This window comes from Oreochromis niloticus, linkage group LG18 (assembly GCF_001858045.2).
Source record: "Oreochromis niloticus isolate F11D_XX linkage group LG18, O_niloticus_UMD_NMBU, whole genome shotgun sequence".
Lineage (NCBI taxonomy): Eukaryota > Metazoa > Chordata > Actinopteri > Cichliformes > Cichlidae > Oreochromis > Oreochromis niloticus.
In genome coordinates this window covers 11517534-11538740 of record NC_031982.2, presented here as the reverse complement: position 1 = coordinate 11538740, position 21207 = coordinate 11517534, and the positions used below count along the sequence as shown (strand labels likewise).

The following is a 21207-nucleotide window of genomic DNA, read 5'->3' as shown; positions in this document are numbered from 1 at the left end:
CAAAGATCCCTTGGTTATTTTTTCTGATTTCATTTTTAGTTGAAGTGGGCCAAGAATGAAAATAAACTTCCACTGACATGCATATCTTATTTTTGTATCTAATTTGCTGCCATTTCAGTCCATTATAGTACTTTTCATTGCAATGTCTGTTTTAGTCATTTTCCAGTTGACGTTTTTATGGGAAAGAAACTACTGCAATGATGTGTCTGAGCTTGAGTGGTTTAAACCAAGACTATATTAAAAAGCATTTCATTTAATTCTTACCTGCGGGCAAACTGGAAGTTGGCAGAAGAGCTAGCAGAGACATTTCTGGGGCTTTCTGAAGGACTGCTACCAGCTGAGGAAACAAAACAAAACAAAATTTTTTAAAATTGAGAGGAAGCTGAAGGAAACCAAGCATATTACTAAATGCAGAATAACTGGACTGGCTTCCTAATGTTTTACACCATCAGTGTGCAACAGTCAACTTTGCAGATGGTTTTCCTTCACAAGTTCAAAGTGAAACAATCAAATCTTTTAATGACAGTGATGCATATACACAAGTTATCTAGGGCCCTTCCTGTCCTGTCCTAATCAAAGAAGGATTGTGTCAACAGACAGCAGGGGGTATGTGGTACAATCACACCATATTGCATACTGCTAAAAAGGTCATTAAAGGACTTCCATTGTCCCTGAGGACAAATCACAAAAAAAGGGGGATACACGGAATGGCACTTTTTAAGTGGAGAGATCAAATGATGAGGAAAGCTAGAGGGGGCTACATTAAAAATTACCACAAGGAAAAGCATTGTATGGCTTTTGCACTCTACTGTGGGCACATTATGAGAAAGAAGGAAAAAAACAAAACACTAGAGGTAAACTAGTGATTGCTTCACAACATACAGCATCAAAACAAACTTGAGACTGATGATCCTACATAAGACAGCCAATCCTGTGCTCTCCTCACCACTCCACCCTCTGTAACTTCTCTGCTTCACACGCAATCAGCGGTGGCTAAATGCAGGAATTCTGATGAGCCAATCCAATCAACCCCGCACTGAGGCGAGCAGACAAACGGGTAAAACCGAAACACAAGTACCTGTGGCGAGTGGGAGAGGTGAAAGCGGTCGTGACAGCGTGGGCGATGGGGTCCCGACCGCCAAACTCCTTCTCTTGTTGTTACGGGAACTGTGAGTGGAAAGCGGCAAACAGAAGAGAGTGAACATCTGTTTTATGCAGTGTGGTAACAAACATGATCCAAGCACACTTTGTTTATCAATCTTATCTGTGGAAAAAAAAAAAAAAAAATCAAACTCGATCAGCCTCTGAATTTATATTTTTTGATGTGCTGACATTAGTAATGCCACTGTAATTATGTATATACATACAAACATACACATGCATGCATGACAACAAACATGTTTGCATGTAAATATATAAACAAAGCAACTTGAGTGCAACTTCTTCCTTATGCATTAGCGCTAACTACACATTACCTGCTCTAATTTTTAGAGGAATTAAACTTTTTTTTTTTCTTTTTCTTTTAGCCACTTCTAATCAGTAAATAATGTGAAGTCTGGATTGAGCAGTGTGGTACGATCCAATGACGTCTGAGAGTATTGTCATGTGAGATAAGGGATATATATTACTTATCAGTACCACTGGCACAGCCTGATTAGACAATAAGAACTTTGGAAAGCTGTTTTATCATGATGGAAATAAATAAAATGGTCCAAGTGACCCCTGATATAATTGAGCAGGCCATGACACACCGTCCACATGTTTGTACTTCGGTCTGTGTGAGCTGTGAAGTGTTGTTTCACTTCTGCTGGTACTTTTGAAGCTGGTCCGTGTTGTTTGTCCTGATTGGTTTTTTGGTTTCAATTTACAAACAGTGTTCCTGCTCATTGGGCTGGTTTTCTTCAAATTCGCATATATTTGTAGAGTTTAAAATGCTCTTTTGATGCAGCTTTTGGAGTAAAGCAAACAACCTAATGCCTTTTTGGCTTACCAGTCCAAGTATGACATTACTTTAGAGTACCAGTGTTATCTTGTCCATTTCCTGTACGTTTGTATTTGGTGCCTGCAGGTTTCTGCACGCAGGTGTTAACTCCAGGTTTTCATTAAGATTATAGTTTTGGCTTCTTTTCAGTTTACTTTGGTTTTTTCCCCCCCGTTTGTGATCTCAATGCTTTCTGTTTCATATCGGTGAAGTAGATCCTGTCTCCCTTTCCTTCTGGCAGTGACCTAAAATAATTGAGGGGCTGAGACGACAACAGAGCCTGACATTTCTGGGTCGGTGCAAAGGCAGATTCACAGACTATATGGCCCCTCAACCCAAAAAGACTCAAAGTGCCACAGCAACAGAGGGATGAGAGGGTCGACGTGTGCCAAGAGTTGGGCTTCAAATTGTCTACAGTACACCTCCAACCACAGAAACACTGTGAAGGTTCTCCATTTTGCTCCTGTTAAAAACAATAAATATAAGCAAAAACACTCCAGAACCTGTGCAGAAAAAAATATGAGAGCACCACTGTATCACACTGGCACACCACGTGAGCGCTTCATCAACAGCTAGCAGTCATAAGACGACTGATATTTGGGACTAACAATAATGGTTTGTAGGGATCTTGCAGGAAGACATGAAACATGATGAATGTAGGCCACTGAAACACAGGGCTGCGTGTTAACTATGTCTGCTGCATTTGTTAACTGAAGCCAATTTCATCAGCTCACACTGTGGTGGATCGGCCACATCACTGATTGATGCATGACCTCCCAGCTGTATGAAAGGATAGTTTGACATTCCACAGACAGCCTATGTTTTCAGTGTGCTAATGGCGGTCTTCTGAAGCTTCACTCAATAGCAGTACATTTACATTTTAAAATCCTGCAATATAAACTGCAGCTTTTGCGGTTTACACCACTGTAACAAAGGCAAATTGTGCCAGCAAACCAACAATTATGTGTTCAGATTATGACAAAGAGATGAGAGGTAGAGACGCCACAATTTAAGATCACTATGAACTCACTGACTGCCAAAGACATCTTGAGTGCATTACGGGCTAAGACACCTTAAGAGCTGATTGGATTTATCTGATTGATGAGAGCACGTTTACAACACTACTGTCCCACTAACCGCATCAGTGCACCGATCAGCAGTGGGCCCTGGTGTCGCTTTATGCGACAGCTGGCAGCAGACAATGCAGCCTGCCCGCACACATACACACAACAGTCTACAATGGCCACGTTTCTCTGTCGGAAACAAAAACTAGGGCGGATGGAACCGACACATACAGTGCCATGCTGAGGGGCTATCACAGACCCTCCGGAGGGATCAGATGTCTGAGCTGTGAAGCGGCTATATTAGCAGACAGTGTGGAGGTTGCCATTAAGCGCCTTGAATCAAATAGGTCGAAATTACGACGTTCAACAAATTGCTGTTTCTCAGAGACTGAACGGCACAGCCGATGACAAACACACAAACCCCAGACGTTTTGCAGCAGTTTGGTCGAGGCTAATTAACATTCCTCTCCATATTCAAGGAGATTTTTCTAGTTAAAAACAGGCTTTAGATTTTGTTACCTTTTCGATCTTTTCATCATGGCCCCGGTCACAAAACTAGTTTTGTAGCTCGGCAGCACGGTCCAGTAGTAGTTTTGATCAGACATGTTGGAGGTGACCGCTAAATCCGATCCGATATGAGAATTAGTATCCTGTCGTTAAAGAGGGGGCATCGCGGTAAACAGTCTCCCCTGTCGATTTGGTATTATAGTCGCCGTTAGGCTAGTACGTCGACTCCAAAGGCACAAACTCCTTTCTGCTTCTTCGATACAGACTGACCCCAGACCCCGGGCAGGGCAGCTCGGTGGTGCTAGCGACTGCGACGGCCATGGTCACGCTGCTCCTTTTCAATGTCACCAGTAAAATTTCCGAGACAGCCCGTCTCCCACGAGGTGCAACATTATCGACCGATAACTAGCTTCGACAAAACGTGAAGTGTTATTCTGGGGACAGAAACTTTCAACCACAGCAACGTCTCTGCTGCAACGCGCAGCCGCATCGCCGCGCGCCAGCAGGAGGAGGGACTTCTGATGCTTTCACGTCCTGTCGGAAATACTGTTTTAAAAACGTTATGACACAAATAATCCATCCGGTCCAAAAATCTAAGGAATTACGCGTTTTCAACGATAAATCTTTTATTTTATTTTATTTTTAATTTTTCTCTTTAATTTTTTTTAAGAGAAACAATAAATATAACATTTGACAACAAGTTATATCAAAATTAGAAAGACTATTTTCAGAGCGTCCGATAGTCTTGAAGGTAACATTTTTTCAATAGCGATTATTGGGACCCTCGCGACTTTTATTGATTTCAAAGCCTATATAAAACAATGGTTCGGAGAGTTTAAGTCTTTTTTCTTAAATTTTAAAATACAGGTATTACCTGTGATAAATATATTAAATTAACTTCTTTATACACACACACACACAGACTGCCCCATGTCAGGACTTATATGGTGCTCATTTTTGTCCTGTATAAGGTTAATACAGCAATATATGCATATAGATGTATATTAGAAAACAGAAAAGCCTTAATGAAATCACCTGACTTGGCCAACAGATATCAGAGACAATGGGATACAAAGGATTTTATTTCAAAAACATCACTTTGTCTCAAAACACCATACTGGCAGTGGGACAAGTGTAGGTAAGCAGCACAAACACATCTAGCTCCTAAAGATCTTTGAAACTGTCAGCTGGGATGAATATATATTATTCAGTGATTCTGATATTTCCTTTCATTCCCAGCTATTGAAACTATCTTGGCTTCAGCTCTAGCCCATTCCAGGGAAAGTCCCTGGACAAGTTGGAGTCACATGTATTTATTTATTCATTTTTAACCAGAACGGCTTCTGTTTGGCAGCAAATTCACAGGTAACTTCCTTCATGCACGCCAATGTGTCACTGCTGCTCTACTCGTAATGTCTGAAATGAGCTGTAACGATGATGTAATAACCTATGAATTTTGTGCAGGTCAAACATTTGCCAAAAAATAAATAAACAGTCACAACTAAGCAGTTACCTGTTAGAACTTGCTCAGCTTGCTTGCTCAGTTCAGCTAATAATATACAATGATATAGGCACTAGGATGTTAAATCAACTAAAAACAGATTCAAAGCCTGGATTCTTTCAGTAAAAGAAGAAGTGGCTTAATTGATTCTCTCACACTGAGACCTACAATGTCTCCCACTCTCCTCCTCTGTTTCCCCCCTCCTAACATTTATATAAAACCAGTCTGGGCGGTGAGCCTGCTCTATCTTTCAGCCAAATTTCTTAGGTGCTTTAAGAAGTTCCTGCACTTCAGGATCTGAAGAAGTAAATGTTTACCGTCAGGAAAAGCAGCATGCATGCACAATAAAGCCCACATGTGACAGACAACTGACTGGTCTGGTTTGAGGTACAAAAAAAGGTGCAAAAGGGGGACAAAGAGGGAAAGATGCACAGAATTGCCCAGATGACATACTTACAGATTTCCCCTGCGAGGAAGACTCAGTTCTTTCTATAAGAGAAGAGGGAAAGGTTGAATTGAGAAAAATGTGATGGTGATGGTGGGGCCATCTTCCACCTTTGCTCTGAAACCACTGGCTTGAAATGCAGTTATCACCATCTTAAAGGTCTTCTTTTCCTGTCAAGGAGGACACCTATCATTTTGAATACACTGGTATGGAGTACATTTCATTCTTACAGTCACAAGGTGCTAATAATAACGCTGTTTTTCCTGGTGGCCTTGTTTTGTGTCACTCCTATTTATTTTTTCATCGGCACTATGTAAATATCATTAGCTGCTGAATGGCCTAGTTTCTGGCAATGACAAGTGGGCCTTGTAGCCATTTAATTGCAAATCCTCGGCCCGTGAGTTTCAGCTAAAACTGTAAAACTGCTCTTGCCAGTCAGGATTTGAAGGACAGGGTGGCACCGTGTCACACTGAGAGAGTCTGTGCACAGAATTTGAGACTACCTGCACTTTTTTCATTACCTCCAACGGTCTGAAAATTGAGAAAGTGACTATAAAGACGGTTTTAAAAAAGGGAGAACTGTGCACTGAAACAGCATTTCCACCATGACCATTATTTTCATTGTAGCTGCATGGCTTCACTTCATCGAAATTCAATGAATGCAAGGTGGGAAAAGGCCAGTTACTATAAACAGAGACAAGGGAATGGAAACACCCAGTTTGGACTGATGATCAGTGTTACTGCTTCATCAGACCCTGGGTGGACACAATGCAGCTTTGCCTACTAAATGAATTCAGAAAATACAGACATGAATGGAGCAAAAACAAACACTTAATTATTCTAGCCGTGAACATCTCAAATGAACATGGCACCCAGGAGAAGATGTTTCTGACAGTCTTCCAGGAACCATTGGCTTTTGTGCTCCAGATCACCAAGGCAACCAGATTGTCCAAAGCACACAGAAAGAGCTCCAAAATAAACACACAGCTAAGTAGTAGTGAGGTCAGGTCAGATATACACACCTTACATTTATAAAATTTATTATGTGTCCCCGTTGCTACGGTTCGTGGGACTCCACCTTTTCTGAAAGGATGCCCACGGGGCATGGGGAAGATGCTCAGTGCACATAATAATTTCTAACGATGCCACATAACCTAATCGATAAAGCACAGATCTAAAGAGGAACGGTGAAAGTTGTTTTTTTAATGGAAAATAAGCTCACGCCACATAAGCCAAGCTGACATCAATGCTTTGCATTGTCGGCAAATGGCTCATCACTTTGATCTAATCTCGTTTCCCCAGAAACGACCACAACCGCGCGCTGTCATGACAGCCAGCCTCCGTTTACCTGTAGACCGCGGCGTCTCAGGATATTCGGCTCATCCATCACTGAAGACAACGAAAGCACACGGCGGATCCCCGGTCAGTCAGCCCATTCTTGCGCTCCGTCCTCTCCCCGGGAGCGTTGGATACAGTCCTCCTCCCTCCCGCTGCTGCTGCTTCTACTGCACCACCATCAACACCTCCTCCTGCTCCTCCTCCTTCTCCTCCCCTGGGAGAGCTGCACGACCTACCACAAAAGGTGGCCACCACCAGTCCTCCAGTCAGCTGATCACCCGACCGGGAAGAGATGCAGCCTGTTAACCTTATTAATGAAGAGAGGGGTTGGCGCTTTGACCCTGTTATCGACGTTCTGTCATCTAGTTGTCAAAAAGCTGACCGCCTTACTGTCTGCAGCTAAATGGCCTTTTTTTTTTAACCCATAAGAACCCAAGACCCCCCCACCCCCCATAAATAAATAAATAAAAATAAAAACAATTTATGAATATTCAACACAGGTGTGAAACAGACACGTTTCTTTATTGCCACCAAAATTCCCATGAAACACGAGCACTCCATTCATTTCCGCATGCTGCCATCCACGCAGGATGTTTCTCGTGAGCTTGTGAAAAAGGAAAAAAAACACCATCATGCCAAATAACAGCTTGTGCCTGGAGGAATCATGCTTTAATAGTGAGAGGATGCGCAACAACTGAGCTCTCAAGTCAAGCTGAACAGCGGGGACTGATCTGTGCCTGTCACACAGTGACACTATGATGTTTTTGTTTTGGGGTTTTTTGTTTTTTTCATAGAAAACAATGGTCGATCTTTTCTCCTGTGATGTAACACATGAGTTTACATAAGGGGAGGGGATGTGAACCCTTCCTTGTTCTCCCGTGAAGTTCACTGTTGATTTGAAACAGCTAAAAGTGAAAACTTACTGTGTCAGAATGAAGTTTGGGGTTTTTTTCAGCTGAGTGACTGAATACAGTGACTGACACTATGGTGTGTTGTTTTGTCTTTGTGTGATTGCTTCACGGAGGCAAGGTGTGAAAACCTGACTAAAACATATTCACATTTTTTTTTTTTTCATATTTGTTCGAAACAGCTTTTTATTTAAAATTAAATGTGCTTCAGAATTTTTGTGGCAGATTTAAAGCATTAGACCTTTGAATTAAATATTTTGAAATTGTTTCCTCGTGTTCTATAAGTCTTTGACTTTAAACCTCTGCGGCCAGTCAGCCATGGTGATCACAGACAAACAGTAATGTGTTTGGGTTTTCTGTTTGCCTTTCTTTAAATCTGTTCTCTTCGGCAAACAAGACTACAGCCTAAGCACACCATAATCCTACAAGGAAGTGATTTCCAACCATGAGACACTGAAGATGGGTGGATTCTCCCTGTGACGCTCGGCCTGCTGTTGTATTCACCTGATTCATTTTTCTTTGAATCTAATTTAACTGGAAACACACAGAATTCCTCTTGCGCATTGGCCTGTTGTCCAAACTGACCGTGAAAGCGTTTGGAGCTCCGTCGAAGTCATCTTTGTACTGCACCAGTCATCCGTATCTCTTTTTACTCAGTCTCAGTTTATTTTTGTTCACTGCAAAGGAAAGGTAAAGAGGAAGAGATAAAACTTCCCGTACACTCAGGAGTTTGGGAATCACACGGAACAACTATCACCAAACAAAAAAAATGAAAAAGAAAAGGTGACTGAAGTTTGTCTATAAAACTATTTGTGAAGTTTGGTTTTTGCTTCTCAGTTTAGAGATAAAAATCCCAGACATGTTAGATAAAGCAAACATTTCACATCTGGAACAGAAAGCATTTCTGTAATACTGGTCTGGCTCAACTTTGGGTTCAGGTTTATGCTAACAATTACTTCCTTCTCCTGACCAAATCCAGTCTCACTTAGCTAATTAAATTCTGTAGTGTAGCTTTACGATCACGAGGGGGCGCCACGGTGCAGTAAGTCAATACGCAAGCTGTCAGAAGTTGAAAACTTCACCACGTTTTCTTATGGGACTGGTTTCAGTTACAGATATGATTATTAATACCCGTGTGGTGTCCTCGGGATTCCCATATACTTGTTTGCCATTCACCTAGGGACCATTTTTGACCAGAGGACACCACAAGGGTTACTGTCATAAATCATGTTATGAAATATTAACATGATTTATTTATTTTTTAAATTAAAATCTATCTATCTATCTATCTATCTATCTATCTATCTATCTATCTATCTATCTATCTATCTATCTATCTATCTATCTATACATGTATGATCCACTGTCACATTGTTTGTGAAAACTTTTTCAAACAAAAAGAGAGATGGGTGCAGTTCCGTCGAAATTACTGCTGAATTAAACTTTTCTGTGCCTGGAGGGTTTGTAAAACATATACAAATACATTTTATGTATTTATATATATGTAGCTATGTAAAATATAGCTATATATAGTACTGAGAGTGAATTTCATCGTACGCACACACAGCTCGAACCTGATGCCCAGACCTGATGCAACGTGTCATCAGACACATATGTGTGTGTGTGTATATATATCACACAGAAGGACACACATACTTTTACATCATTTTGGTCTTGTCTGATGACACTTTGCATCAGGTCTGGGCAGTGTGTGACATGAAATTCACTGTCAGTACTCTGAAACTCCTCAGTCATGCTGACAAAATGAGTCAGAGGGTTTTTTTTCTATCTCACTTAACAATAGATGAAGACAGACAGAGAAGACCGTAAACATTTAATGACAGATTAAACCAGGGTGTCAGTTCAGCGTGAGTCACTTTACACCTTTCACTCGCTTTCATCCGGAAAAAACTCACCTGGGAAAGCACATGATTGTTTCATCACCTTGGTGACTCACTGTTTAGAGAGTCGCACACATCTCCGCAATTATAAGGGTGGGGAGAATGCTTGGCAGTGCACTGACCCTTATTACTGACCGAAGTGAGAATTATACATGCTGATAAGGTCTTGGCAGAGCTCCATGATGTATTTGTTTACTTCTTTGGTCTGTCCTATCAATCACCAGCGACGGAAACTGCAGCATTTTTGCTCTCTTGTTCAACGCAGGGGACAGAAGAGGCTGAGATCAGATATGCAGATCCATTTCGTGCTAAAAATACACATTTAAGCTTATGTCTATTGTGTGACCACATGATTGCTGTCATGGCAGATTAAGAAAGTTCCCTGTTTTGACATTGATTGCTTCTTTGTTCTTTTATCTGTCTTCGATCTAACCTTGAGACATTTACTCTCTAGGGTGCTCGACATTAAGAGCCTTGATATAGACGTAATAAACTGTATCCCTTTGTTAATTGCATGTGGTCTGTTGAAAATGTGTAATCGGCTTTGCCAGATAATGGCCAGCAGCTCGGACAGCTGAGGTTTTGAGCTCCGTGTTAGGTGAATCTCTCATCAGCTGGAACTTGCTTTTGACCTTTGACTGTACTGGGCACAGCTGCATTGAAAACATTTAGACACAGACTGGCGAGGGTCATTAAACTATCACATGCATAACTCTGTTGGACTTCTTCGAAGTGGTTCGCGTGGATCATTTATTTGTGAAAAGTAATGAATAACTGGAAATTCAAATGCTTCATCATGCTGAGGTGGACGTAACCAAATCTTATCCCAAAATCTCTTCATCCCATTTCTGCTGTCGCCTCCCTTTGTGTGTTGATAAAACAAAAAACCATGCAAACGATTAAAAATTGTCTTTCTTACATTTCTGATATTATAGTTGACATCTTGTTATCACATAAGACAAAACGCTACCATATTATGACATATGGCTCTCGATGAGCCCATCACAGGCTCACCTGACCAAACAGGGGTGTGGCAACACAGGAGCACTATAAATGAAGGCATGCCAGGAATTTAGTTCATAGCATAGGCAAACCTTATCCATTCACTGCTGCTGCTCTCACAAATCAGACCTACCCGGCTGGCTCACCATGTGCATCTCCCACACGATTCTCCCACTCGTCACCTGCACGCTGCTGCTCCTCGCCTCCACCTCAGGCGAAGGCCAGCTTCACGAGGCCCACGAAAACACACCTGATACGGAGAGGATGGACAGCCAGGCAGTTCTGCTTCTGGAGGCTGTGAAGACAGGGATCCTCAGCTCTTTGGGTATGGACGTGGAGCCCAGACCGACCCAAAAGGCCTCGAAAAAGGAGCTCAGGAAGATGTATCAGCTCTACAGGAGAAAAATAAGGGAGATAAGAGGAAATTCCAGCCAGCCAATGGGGGAAAACTCGCAATCCACCATGTCCACTGTGCTCTTTCCAGGTACAGATGAGAACTCTGTTAGACGGGGCCGCCCACTTGAGCCTTATATAGTCGCTGTAATAGTGATGTGAAAAGCCAGGTTAGAAAGTTTGATTACAAGAAGAAGACAATGAGGCTTTATTATAGTTAGGTTTAACACTGTGTACTTGCAAAACCTGCTATAGTAATGTGGTTACGAATACTATGAATAATATCTTTCCTAATAGTTCACATTCCTGATAAAGGCTGATGTAGCTTAAAATAGAATCTATAGCCATGAAACAGTGGTGTAAAAAAGCAAACACATTCCTCCAAGCTTTTAGAAATCATGAGCGTGACAGGCACACCTTGTACACAATGCTATACTTTGAGGACATTTTATTAGTGTCATCAATAACAACCAATTACAGGAGAGTTTCGTAAAGAATTTCTTTTATTTCCCCCTTCCCAATTATTCTATGACACAATGTAATAATCAAAGAATATTAACAACTTTGTTTCTAATTTTCTTTGTTGTTTTTTTTGTGTGTGTGTTTTTCTTTAGTTTCACCAGTAAAAGCGCTTCGGAGGGGTCCACACTCAGGTCCAAGCATGCGGTGGTACAGAGCTGTTTTCCAAAAGAATACGAATATTCAGAATGACTTGACTGTAGCTCGAGCAAAGCTGAAGATTTCCAGACAGGTTCTGGGTAAACTCACTTCAGTGAGGCCTGAAGCAAGGGAGGAGATTAAAATTAAAGTCAATGGGGGAAAGCCAGCGGTGTGGCCAGCTGCCTGGACTGACTCTGTAGCCCAAACTAATATCTCAAACATTCAAGATGTTTACCTGGACATCATCCCAGAGGTAGAGAAGTGGTTCGGGACTAATGGGAAGCCACTGGTTGTGGATGTACGGTTGGCTAACAGAGAGGCCCTCAAGCCGACCTTTTCTCTGGAATTAGACCTCACGCAAGCCAACCAGAGGACGAGGCAGCGTCGCTCCAACAAGCAAGATGACTGCGATGAACCAGGATGGTGCTGCCGGAAGTCAGTCACGGTGTCCTTCAAAGACATCGGCTGGACAGACTGGGTTGTAGCCCCAGTCGAATACACCATGCATTTTTGCGATGGCACCTGCCCCCACAACTACAAGCCGGCAAGCATGCACACTCAGGTCAAGTCTCGGCTGCACCAGATCACCAAAGGAGGGACACCTCACCCCTGTTGTGTGCCAGCAGCCTACGAGCCCATGGTCCTCATGCACTACGACAGCAGGGGAAAACTGACACTGACTACTTTCACTGACTTTATTGTCAGTAAATGTTACTGTGCCTGAGAACAAAATGCAACTAACCACTTCTTCAAAATTTAAAGAAGTGTATTTTCTGGAGTGTGTTGTCTTTTTTTTTTTTTTTTTTTTAAAGCGTTACATACAAAAAAACACAAAAAACGGAGGTCTTCAATGAGTATTAACGAAGCAATTACATTTAAAATCAGAGTTATCCATTAGTTTAAAAAGCGGATAGACGTGTGCCTGTAAACATTTTCTATTAGTTATTTATTTAAGTCTATTTATGGTACTGTTTGTGTTGCCTTGTTTTTGATTTGTTACATTATTGTTTAGTACTATTTAATATTTAATTGCACCGGATTCTCTGATTTTGTGAGTTTTTTTTTTTGTATTTTGTTTGATGTCTTATACATTTCAGTTCATATGGAAATACCAAAATGAATGTTGCTTATGCTGAACTGCTGCACTTAAAGTTGTGATAATAAAAGTATGTTTTCTTACATTTCATTGTCTATGAGCCTTTAAACGCACACTGTAACACCTTGCCTCCACTGTAAAAGAGTGCAACTACTTAACCAGCCTGCCTGAAGTCCAGATCTCTCATCTAGCGAAGGCAGTTGGCAAGTTATGAAATGAAAAAAAAAAAATAAAAAGTTGAAATCCTAGGAGAAAATACTTGGCATTTGGAAAGTAAGGCGGCTGGGTGTCTCAGTTCCCAGCCACCTGTTTAAAGAACTGATGCAACACGGGGGCAAACATGCCCCTGCTACAAAATGTCAAACTGATAATGTACTATGCAAGTCGTACAAATAACAAAGTATAATACAAAAAAAAAAAAATACCAACAAAAGCTTTCTAAATCAGCCTTGGCTCGGATAGCTCACGGGTAAAATTCAAAGGGTTTTGTCAGCGGAGCTAGTCACTCGTAATCCCTCCTTAGGCTCACAAGGTTCAGCCACGATGATGTCACTCTGTTAGCACTGAGCAAGGGCCGCCCTTTGGCACCCGCACCACACAAGTGTGCGGGGGCTGCCTGACTGAAGGCTTTTGTCTAGGCTTGTCTTCACAGCGGTCAGGATGAAAGAAAAGGGAGCAGGGCTTGTCAAAGAGGTGTATTTACATTAGAAAAGATAAAAGATGAAATAGAAAGATAATATTAAAAAAAGACATCATCTCTTTTCTTTTATAGGCCAAAGGTGTTGACAGTCTCAACATCAAAATATCAAAAAAAGCGTTTGAAGTGATTGAATAACCACACAAGTAATGTAATCACTATTCAGTTTAAGTGGAAACTATGGAAAACTACCGTTTAGTCATATGTTGTCCATTAACTTAATGATCTGGAGGTCAGTGGATTATGTTTTTTATTTACGTTTCAAACTGCAGCAAAACTTTTTTTTTTTTGGCAGAAGGAGTTGTAGAGAAACACTATCAGCCACTTCAGGTTAGTCAGGTCAAGGCGTGCCAGAGAAATCAGGCTGTAAAGAAGAGATAGTGTTGAGCTCTCCTTAATGACCTTGGCGCTCTGTTTAGTGTCATCTTGTTAAACAACATAAGGGATAAACTTAATATAAAATCCAGTTTGCTTTGACAAGGAAAATGCATTTTATAGATATTTATATAAAAAAATCTGTTAAAAAATGGATAATGTCTTGATAGAAAAACAAACATTTTCCATTTTTTAAATTGATTTTTTTTTTTTTTTGTTCAGCATGTGAACGAGTGAAGAGGAGTCAAATCATCAGTTTATCAAGCTTTCTACCTGCAATATTTGGTAATAAAATGCTGCTGAGATGAGTTTTTCCTTTTAGTAAAAGATTTAATGGGGACGCGAGAGACGCAGAGCCAAGTATGATGATCGAAACAAGAAAAATAACTTGAAAAATAACTTAAAAGAAGCTTAAAAAACCCTGAATTAATAATTACAGCTCAAGGTTTAGGGTGAAAAAGAAATATTAACAGAGGCTGTGGTAAAAAGTGAGCAAACTGACATCTGTAGTAAGCTCTGAAGTATTTATAGTTTAATTATTCCAAGAAATGACACAACTGGCTGTAATAAGTGCTTTATAGTTTTTTTTTTTTATCTCGAAAGGGATAAAGGTCAGTTAAACAGGAGCACATGCTGCTTTGCGATCGATAGACTGAGCTTTTTAAAAAAGTGGGACATACTGAGCTCATTGAGTTAATAGATGATTAAGCAGATCTACTGGAACATCTGTGAGGCCTCTCGATCGAGTCACTGCTCATTCTTTTCTTTGCTTTTGTCCTGTTAACGCTTTGTTTCAAAGATGACATCTTCAGGGTTGCTACACAGTCGTGTGTGAATGGATGGAAAGCCATTCATTCTTATGTGCTGAAAGGTTTTGAGCTGCATTCCACCCAAACGATACAAGCAAGCAGAGCATTTACTAAACCGTGCTCTGTGTGTGTGCGTGGCCTGAGACACACAGGCTTTTGTCTGGGCTTTCCCTTCCTTCGGATCCTCAAATAGCCTACCTGGAAAACAATCAGCGAAATTAACGCCAGAATAACTGGAACCAAAGCTAAAAATAATCATCCCAGTCTATTTTCACACATTACCGCTCCAAACACAATCACAAACCTCACTTGTTATTCTGTGGCTTTCATTTTTCAATTGCTCTCTGAAATCCATGCAGATCTGGGCTCGAGCTGTAAAAAGAACGACAGATTTTCACATCCTCTCTGGACCTCCCGTCCGAAAAAGCCGACAACCCACAGACTAGATAAAATAGTGCTGACCATTGCATCTTTTCCTGCCTTTGCATAAACCACATGTTTTCTGCTTTTTTAGTGTTTGAACGTGTTTTTTTTTGTAGCAGTTACTACTAATCATGAGTTTTTTGGTTTCTAATATATTGTTTGTAAAGCCTCATATTGGCTTATCATTTTAAAGGAAAGTGATAAGAATTTTTTTTTTAATTCTGCTCTTTGCATCTTATCTCCATGAACTTATCTCAGTAGTGTGATAGCATGAACTGGAGTAATAAATCCCACACATCTGTTCGGTTGCCTATACACTCCTACGCCAGAGTAAATCCCAGAAATATATCATGTGGGAGCCATCGAGCTTCTCACTTAACGCTCTTGTCCTTTTTTAATTGTTAATTTAAATAAAAGTTTTAGTATATTGAAACATTATTTAAGTTTATCAGGTCTAAAGCATGTAATGTTTTCACCATGCAGAGTTGTGTCTGTGTGTAACTGCAACAAACTGTTGAGTCATCTGCTTTAGCAACAACAACCACAGAGAAAAGTTTGGGTGCCGTGTGTGTCTGCCCGTCCGTGGTAACATGTTTAAAAGCACCCATATTTCTTTATCTAGGGTAAATATAGTATGATATCATGTTCGTGATATGAAAAATGATTGGTGTTGCCGCTGGTTGCTATTCCATAACAAGATGACCTTTAGTTTAAATTGCTGCTGAATTTTATGATGACTTGGTCAGCAAAATAGTTTTCCTTATTCAAACACAAAAAAATTCAGAGAAACCACTGCAGCCTGTGTTTGGCCAGGGGTGTCAAACAGAAGGCCTGGGGGCCAGAATTGGAACGCCAAAGACTCCAATCCGGCCCCACTGGAAAATGTGAAGGAGAGCATTGATTTTGGACTTCTCGCTGTATTTTTGTTGGTTTTACAGCTTTAACTACCGATAAAGACCTCCCCCATGGCCATTTAGACTGCACTAAAGTAATTAAGTTATAGAAAAACAATTAATTGATAGAAATTGAGAGCATTTTTATAGCGAGTCCACAATAAAAAACAAACAAACAAAAACAACAAAACTAAAAAATAAAATGACTTTGCTTTATTATTGCAGGACAGTCTTTGCAATAATCTGCCCGAACATTTTCAGTAATTTTACACGTTTATTTCTTCACGTTAGTATTATTTTTTTGTTACTCCGGCAGAAAAACTGATGAAAAACTGTTGAAACTGCACTTCTTTTTTTCTCATATGAAGATATTTGAAGGATTCAGTGTGCAGTTACACTTTTTTGCACAGAAAGGGGAATTTCAAGGGTCCGGTTGCTGTATCTGTAGCCATCTGACTCATGGCTTAGCAAAATACTGAGAACATAACACAAGTTAAATGTTTCTAGATTTGATTTAGGACCAAGTGAAGAATCTCCAGTGAGAGAAAAAGGACAATACTGAACACACATGACTCAGATAGACTGCCCACACTTCTCTCCAAAGGTCAAAGTAAAGCCTCATCTGTAACTACAAGAGAACGCCATAAACCAATCTAATCTAATCACAAAGTTGATTACCTTGGACTGCTGTCAAAATTTGTACAGTGTTTTCCAGCATGGTTGTAATATGAGATGTGCCAATAATAGTAGCAATCAAAGATGTGTAACATAGATAATCGTACCAGGAGGGAGTGGATTAAATAATAAAAAAAAAAAGTTCTGTTACTCTCCTCCAAAATGGGAGATAACAGATAACACTGACATGTTGCTACCATCCAGTAAGTTCTGTTTACAGTCAGTCTGTATCAAAAAGCAGCAGTAGCAGTACGCTGACTTTTAGCTGTATATCGTTATACAAAAACAGAGACAGAAATCAAACGAGACAGCTTGCTGCATACAACAACTGGAGCAAAATACGCAGGCCTTTCTACAAATGTGTCCCGTGATTAATCTGGCACAACGTACACGTCTTCTTCTTGACAGTCTGTGAGAATGAGGTCATTGCTGTATATTCCCTCATCTATGACGTCGCACTGCAGGTACACGTCGTCATCGGGTTCGACTGGGAACCTTTGAAAAAAACAGTAAATGTGACGGAAAACAGTCTCGTTAGGCAAAATCGCTGAGAAACAAAATAGAAACCAAACTGTAAGAGTCTTTGGGTTTCTGTATTTGTCTATATTACAACAGGATTGTGCAAAATGGGGAAACTGACACACCACACACACACACACACACACACACACACACACACACACACACACACACACAAACACACCGTTTCTTAATCCACTTCCGTCCGTTGCTTTTGAGCTTCTGCAGTTTCATAAGTGTTCCAAGAAATACATTTTATAAAAAACTACACGACAAAAGAACAGTTAATGCAGCTCACCTGCTTTGGTTTGAAGCTGCCATGTTGTAGCCACCAGTTTGAGTTTTCAGGTTTTCATAGATAGGAGATTGTCCTATTGACTGCTCTCGAATCATACCAGTATATTCATGGGGATCTGCTTGTGGGGTCTCTGAGTGATCCTCCTTTTCTTGCACTGTTCTTTGTCTAAACGGCATCACATTGGCGATTATACCGTAGAATTTATAAATGATCACACCAACTATGATCGCAAGCAGCAAAAAGAAGACCCCAAGCCCGACTCCTAGATTTGTAGAAGAGTTGGAGGAACTGCCACCGACTGTTCCGTTTGTGCCATTGGTAGACATGGTCTGCAATTATGGATAAAGAAACAAAATGGCTCAAAAAGCATGGCTAAAACGATAATGTGATAATCTGTCAAACTACAGCACAAGACAGTGTTTAGCAGTGTAGCTGAGATGGAAAGTTAAAGGTTGATTCTAAACTAAAGACCTTGCACTGTTAAAATGTAACATTCTAAATATATGATTAAGAATACAAGTTTAAAAAACACAATAAAAATGAATTAAAATGAACAAAACAGTCAAAGTTGACATGTTAAATCAATATGATTATGTAAGCCAAGTCAAGCAGCAGAGGTTAAGTCAATAAAAACACTCATATTACCTTGAAGTGCTGCTTCAGTGTTGTGGGTCAAGGTCTGCGTCGTGAGCGAAATCATGTAGCTTATCATAAGCACCGTTCGCTAGCTTTGTCGAAGTTCCCTTTATTGAAATCATGGAACTGAGCAAAACAGACGAAACTAGAATATTTCCTGTAAAAGCTCAGGCTGAAAATAGATAGCTGCTGACAAGAGCTTAAAAAAAGTGTGATAGTAAACTTTGTGACTCAACAGGCGTACACTCTTCCTGCTTCCTGACTACTGAAGTACCTTCATCTTTAGCTTCACTTGGTTGATTATGACGAATATTGTCTTTTGAACAGCAGAGAATTTAGGTTAAATTGATACTTCTTTCTTTCTCTTTCCAAAAAGTCTCAAATTCACCCAACAGAAAAGTCGTTTTTTTGTGTGATTCAACTTATCAGAAAAAAACAACTTTAACTCTTTTGCTCCCTTTTCTCTCAGATGTAAACCCTTCAAGGTGTGTTGATAAGGGATTCTCATGATGCCGTTAAAGTGAAACTGTGCTACCAGCACACTCTCTAACAGACATAAACTGGACCAGATATAAAACTGCCACTTGGTTCAACAGGACCTTTGCCTCCCCCTGCTGTCAGTCTTAGACTCCACATACAGAACACGCTCATGCTTCATAACCTCTGCACTTTAATTCTGACTCTGGATCTTTGACCATACACCTTAATAACTTGTAAATTAATGACGCTACGTTAAGCTTCTGCTGCTACTTTGCCACTATCTGAACCAACTCAACTGGAAGACCCTTTATTTGTCTCTCTCGACCAACAAAGGTCACGCTGCCTTAAAAAGCTCTGTTGAAACACCTCCGCACACCACTCACAAGTTTAAATTTGCGTTCTTGAATCAACACAAACACTTGGGACACAGTGTTCATTGCTTTGCCTTTGCCTGCAGTGCCTTACATGACAATTTACTCTCTTTAAGGGTGCAAGCTTGTGACAAGGCTTTAAAAATGTTTATCTGAGTCAGTCTCAATAACTGTTCGATTACTTTTGTGTTACCCAGAGGAAGAACCCTATTGACATTTGTGACCTGCAGAGGAGGGAAGTAACAAAGTACAAATACTTTATTGGTGTACTTAAGTTAAATTTTCAGGTATCTGTACTTCAGTAGTTTTTTTTTTTACTTTTACTTCCTACAATTTTAAACAAATATCTGTACTTTCTACTCCTTACATTTTCAAAACACACTCGTTACTTTTGGTTTTAAGGCATTTAAGGGGGTCACTGGCCTTCAAACGTCAAATCTAAGCCTAAACAGTAACACATGAAAATCTTGTTCGCTTATTAGTCACCAGAGGATAAAAAGACCAAAGAGGCACAATCGTGTGCCAAAGTGAGTGGTGAAAGTGAGTTGTATTTTCTTTTTCTGTTTTTCTTTTGTTTTGGTACAGCACCGGGACGACTGCAGATGTCCATAAGTTGTGGTACTTCAGCATCTGACTACTCCCACAGAAGACAAGTGAGCATAAAGGCAGTAACATTTTTTAGCAGTTTATCTGCTAGCTAAAGGTCCAGCTGTTGTTTTTGACAGGGAGAGAAAAGAAAGAGCTAACCGCACTCAGAGATGGAGAAAGATAAGAAAGACAGGAGAGGAAGAAGAGAGGTTATATTTAAAGGTAACAAGCTCAGTGGTCTTTGATAAACTGGAACGTTAAAGCTTAAATGTAGGTCCTCATGTTTTTAAATCAGATCTTGGGTCTGGATATGTGACATTACGGTTTTTCATATTGTGAAACATTGTGCAAAACAAACTGAGGTAGGCTAACTGTGTTATCTAAAGGTTGCATGAACATCCTCTGCAGATTAGTGCAGGATAAACAGGTTAGTTTGCTGCACTGTGATGGGTTTAAAGTGTGTGTGACTGGTGCACATTGGGCGTCTAGTAAAAAGTTAGTATAGACAGTATCCTGTCAGTGGTAGAGGATGGAAGTCAGCCAGGGAAACTTAAAAAACATCTGCTGACATCTGATTAATTCAGGTGTATAAATCTACAAAGAGCAGCAGGTCAGCTGGACACAGCATGTTCGTTAAGAAAATCTATTGGTGCTCTCAGTAGAAATTATTGCAAGTTGTCTTCTTTTTTTCCCATGTTGAGTCATTAATTCCGATTCTTCGAGTTCCTCCACCCACTGAATCTCACTTTAACCCCTGACCGTACCAATGTTCCTGTTTAGAAGCAAAATTTTACTTGTTTTCCCAGTTTTTGTTGTTCTAATTAATTAATTCAAGCTAAGTTTTTATTCCCATCTTCTGATAGTATTTTAGTATTAGATTAATACAGCACAAGGTTCAGTTAGCTTTGCAAAAAACAAAAAATAGCTGGTAGAAAAAGAGCTACTTTTACTTTCTTACTTTGAGTACATTTCACAGCCTGTAATTTGTCATTTTTAGTTGAGTGAAGAATTTGAATCAGTACTTCAACATTTACCGGAGTATTTTTCAACACTGGTATCTGTACTTCTACTTAAGCACAGAATGTCTTTACTTTTGCACCTTGGTGACCTGACTTTTTATGTGAAAACAAAAAGATGCTTTCACTTTATCTTTACATTTTCTTTCCAAGGAGCCAGACGTTCTTGTAGTTTTAAAGTGGTCTTGAGCGATAGTTCTTCAGAAAGAAAGTCTTAAAGTTTTTCTCTGGTAATTGGCTGCTTTTTTAGTCCAGTAGTATTTTTGGAGATCCTTTTAACGCCATTTAGCAGTGACATCATTCATGATGATGTCATTCAAGCACAAAAAACCATCTAACTGAAGGGATTAACCAGTGTTGTGTCTATACATAACAGCCAACAAAACAAGGAACCACTTTTAAATTAAATAATTGGGCAATTTGTTACAAGCAGCCTGTTACAAAACCATTTTTTTTCTCATTTCTTTTGTTGAATCTCTGTAAAATATCGAAGATAACACAGTTTGATAAAGATAAAATAATATTTTGCTCCAACAAAGTGATTCCCAAAACACTATCAGCCAAAAATGGCATATCTCAACACGTCGTGTAGTGCTTCCTTAAAAAATTTGAGGAAACTGGGCGAGTGGAA

The 21207-nt window shown here is 40.1% G+C and overlaps 2 protein-coding genes and 1 long non-coding RNA gene across 10 annotated transcripts in view; 1 reads left to right on the top strand and 2 right to left on the bottom strand.

The window, feature by feature from the left end:
* The window catches only part of mast3a (microtubule associated serine/threonine kinase 3a), a 32014-nt gene extending 24770 nt beyond the window's left edge, over positions 1 to 7244 (bottom strand). For 4 of the 8 annotated variants that reach the window (XM_005476081.4, XM_013269281.3, XM_005476082.4 and 1 more), the window contains exons 1-3: positions 3565 to 4067; positions 1079 to 1167; positions 265 to 337 (exon numbers count right to left, since the gene is read on the bottom strand). In XM_005476081.4, the coding sequence (XP_005476138.1) occupies positions 265 to 337; positions 1079 to 1167; positions 3565 to 3650 (248 nt within the window). In that variant the 5' untranslated portion in view covers positions 3651 to 4067. Of the gene's footprint in view, positions 1 to 264; positions 338 to 1078; positions 1168 to 3564; positions 4068 to 5510; positions 5543 to 6846 lie in introns of those variants that run through there. The other 4 variants (XM_005476083.4, XM_013269286.3, XM_013269287.3 and 1 more) reach the window with 3 other exon arrangements.
* A 1815-nt stretch (positions 7245 to 9059) lies between these two features.
* Positions 9060 to 13061, top strand: gdf15 (Growth differentiation factor-15). The gene is made up of 2 exons (XM_003438005.5): positions 9060 to 11131; positions 11655 to 13061. Exons 1-2 carry the CDS (start codon positions 10795 to 10797, stop codon positions 12422 to 12424), a joined length of 1107 nt encoding a protein of 368 aa, XP_003438053.1. The 5' UTR covers positions 9060 to 10794; the 3' UTR covers positions 12425 to 13061.
* A 3123-nt stretch (positions 13062 to 16184) lies between these two features.
* Positions 16185 to 18598, bottom strand: LOC100694729 (uncharacterized). Its single transcript, XR_001223968.3, has 3 exons — positions 18131 to 18598; positions 17486 to 17814; positions 16185 to 17163 (listed from the first exon to the last, which is right to left on the bottom strand). It is a non-coding gene; the product is annotated as an uncharacterized LOC100694729 (long non-coding RNA).
* Between the last annotated feature and the right edge of the window lie 2609 nt (positions 18599 to 21207).

Bases quoted from the DNA above. Each gene is read 5' to 3' on its own strand.
- gdf15 (XM_003438005.5), top strand. From the start codon at position 10,795: ATGTGCATCTCCCACACGATTCTCCCACTCGTCACCTGCACGCTGCTG. The intron at 11,132-11,654 runs GTACAGATGAGA...GTTTTTCTTTAG, and splicing joins GTCCACTGTGCTCTTTCCAG to TTTCACCAGTAAAAGCGCTT.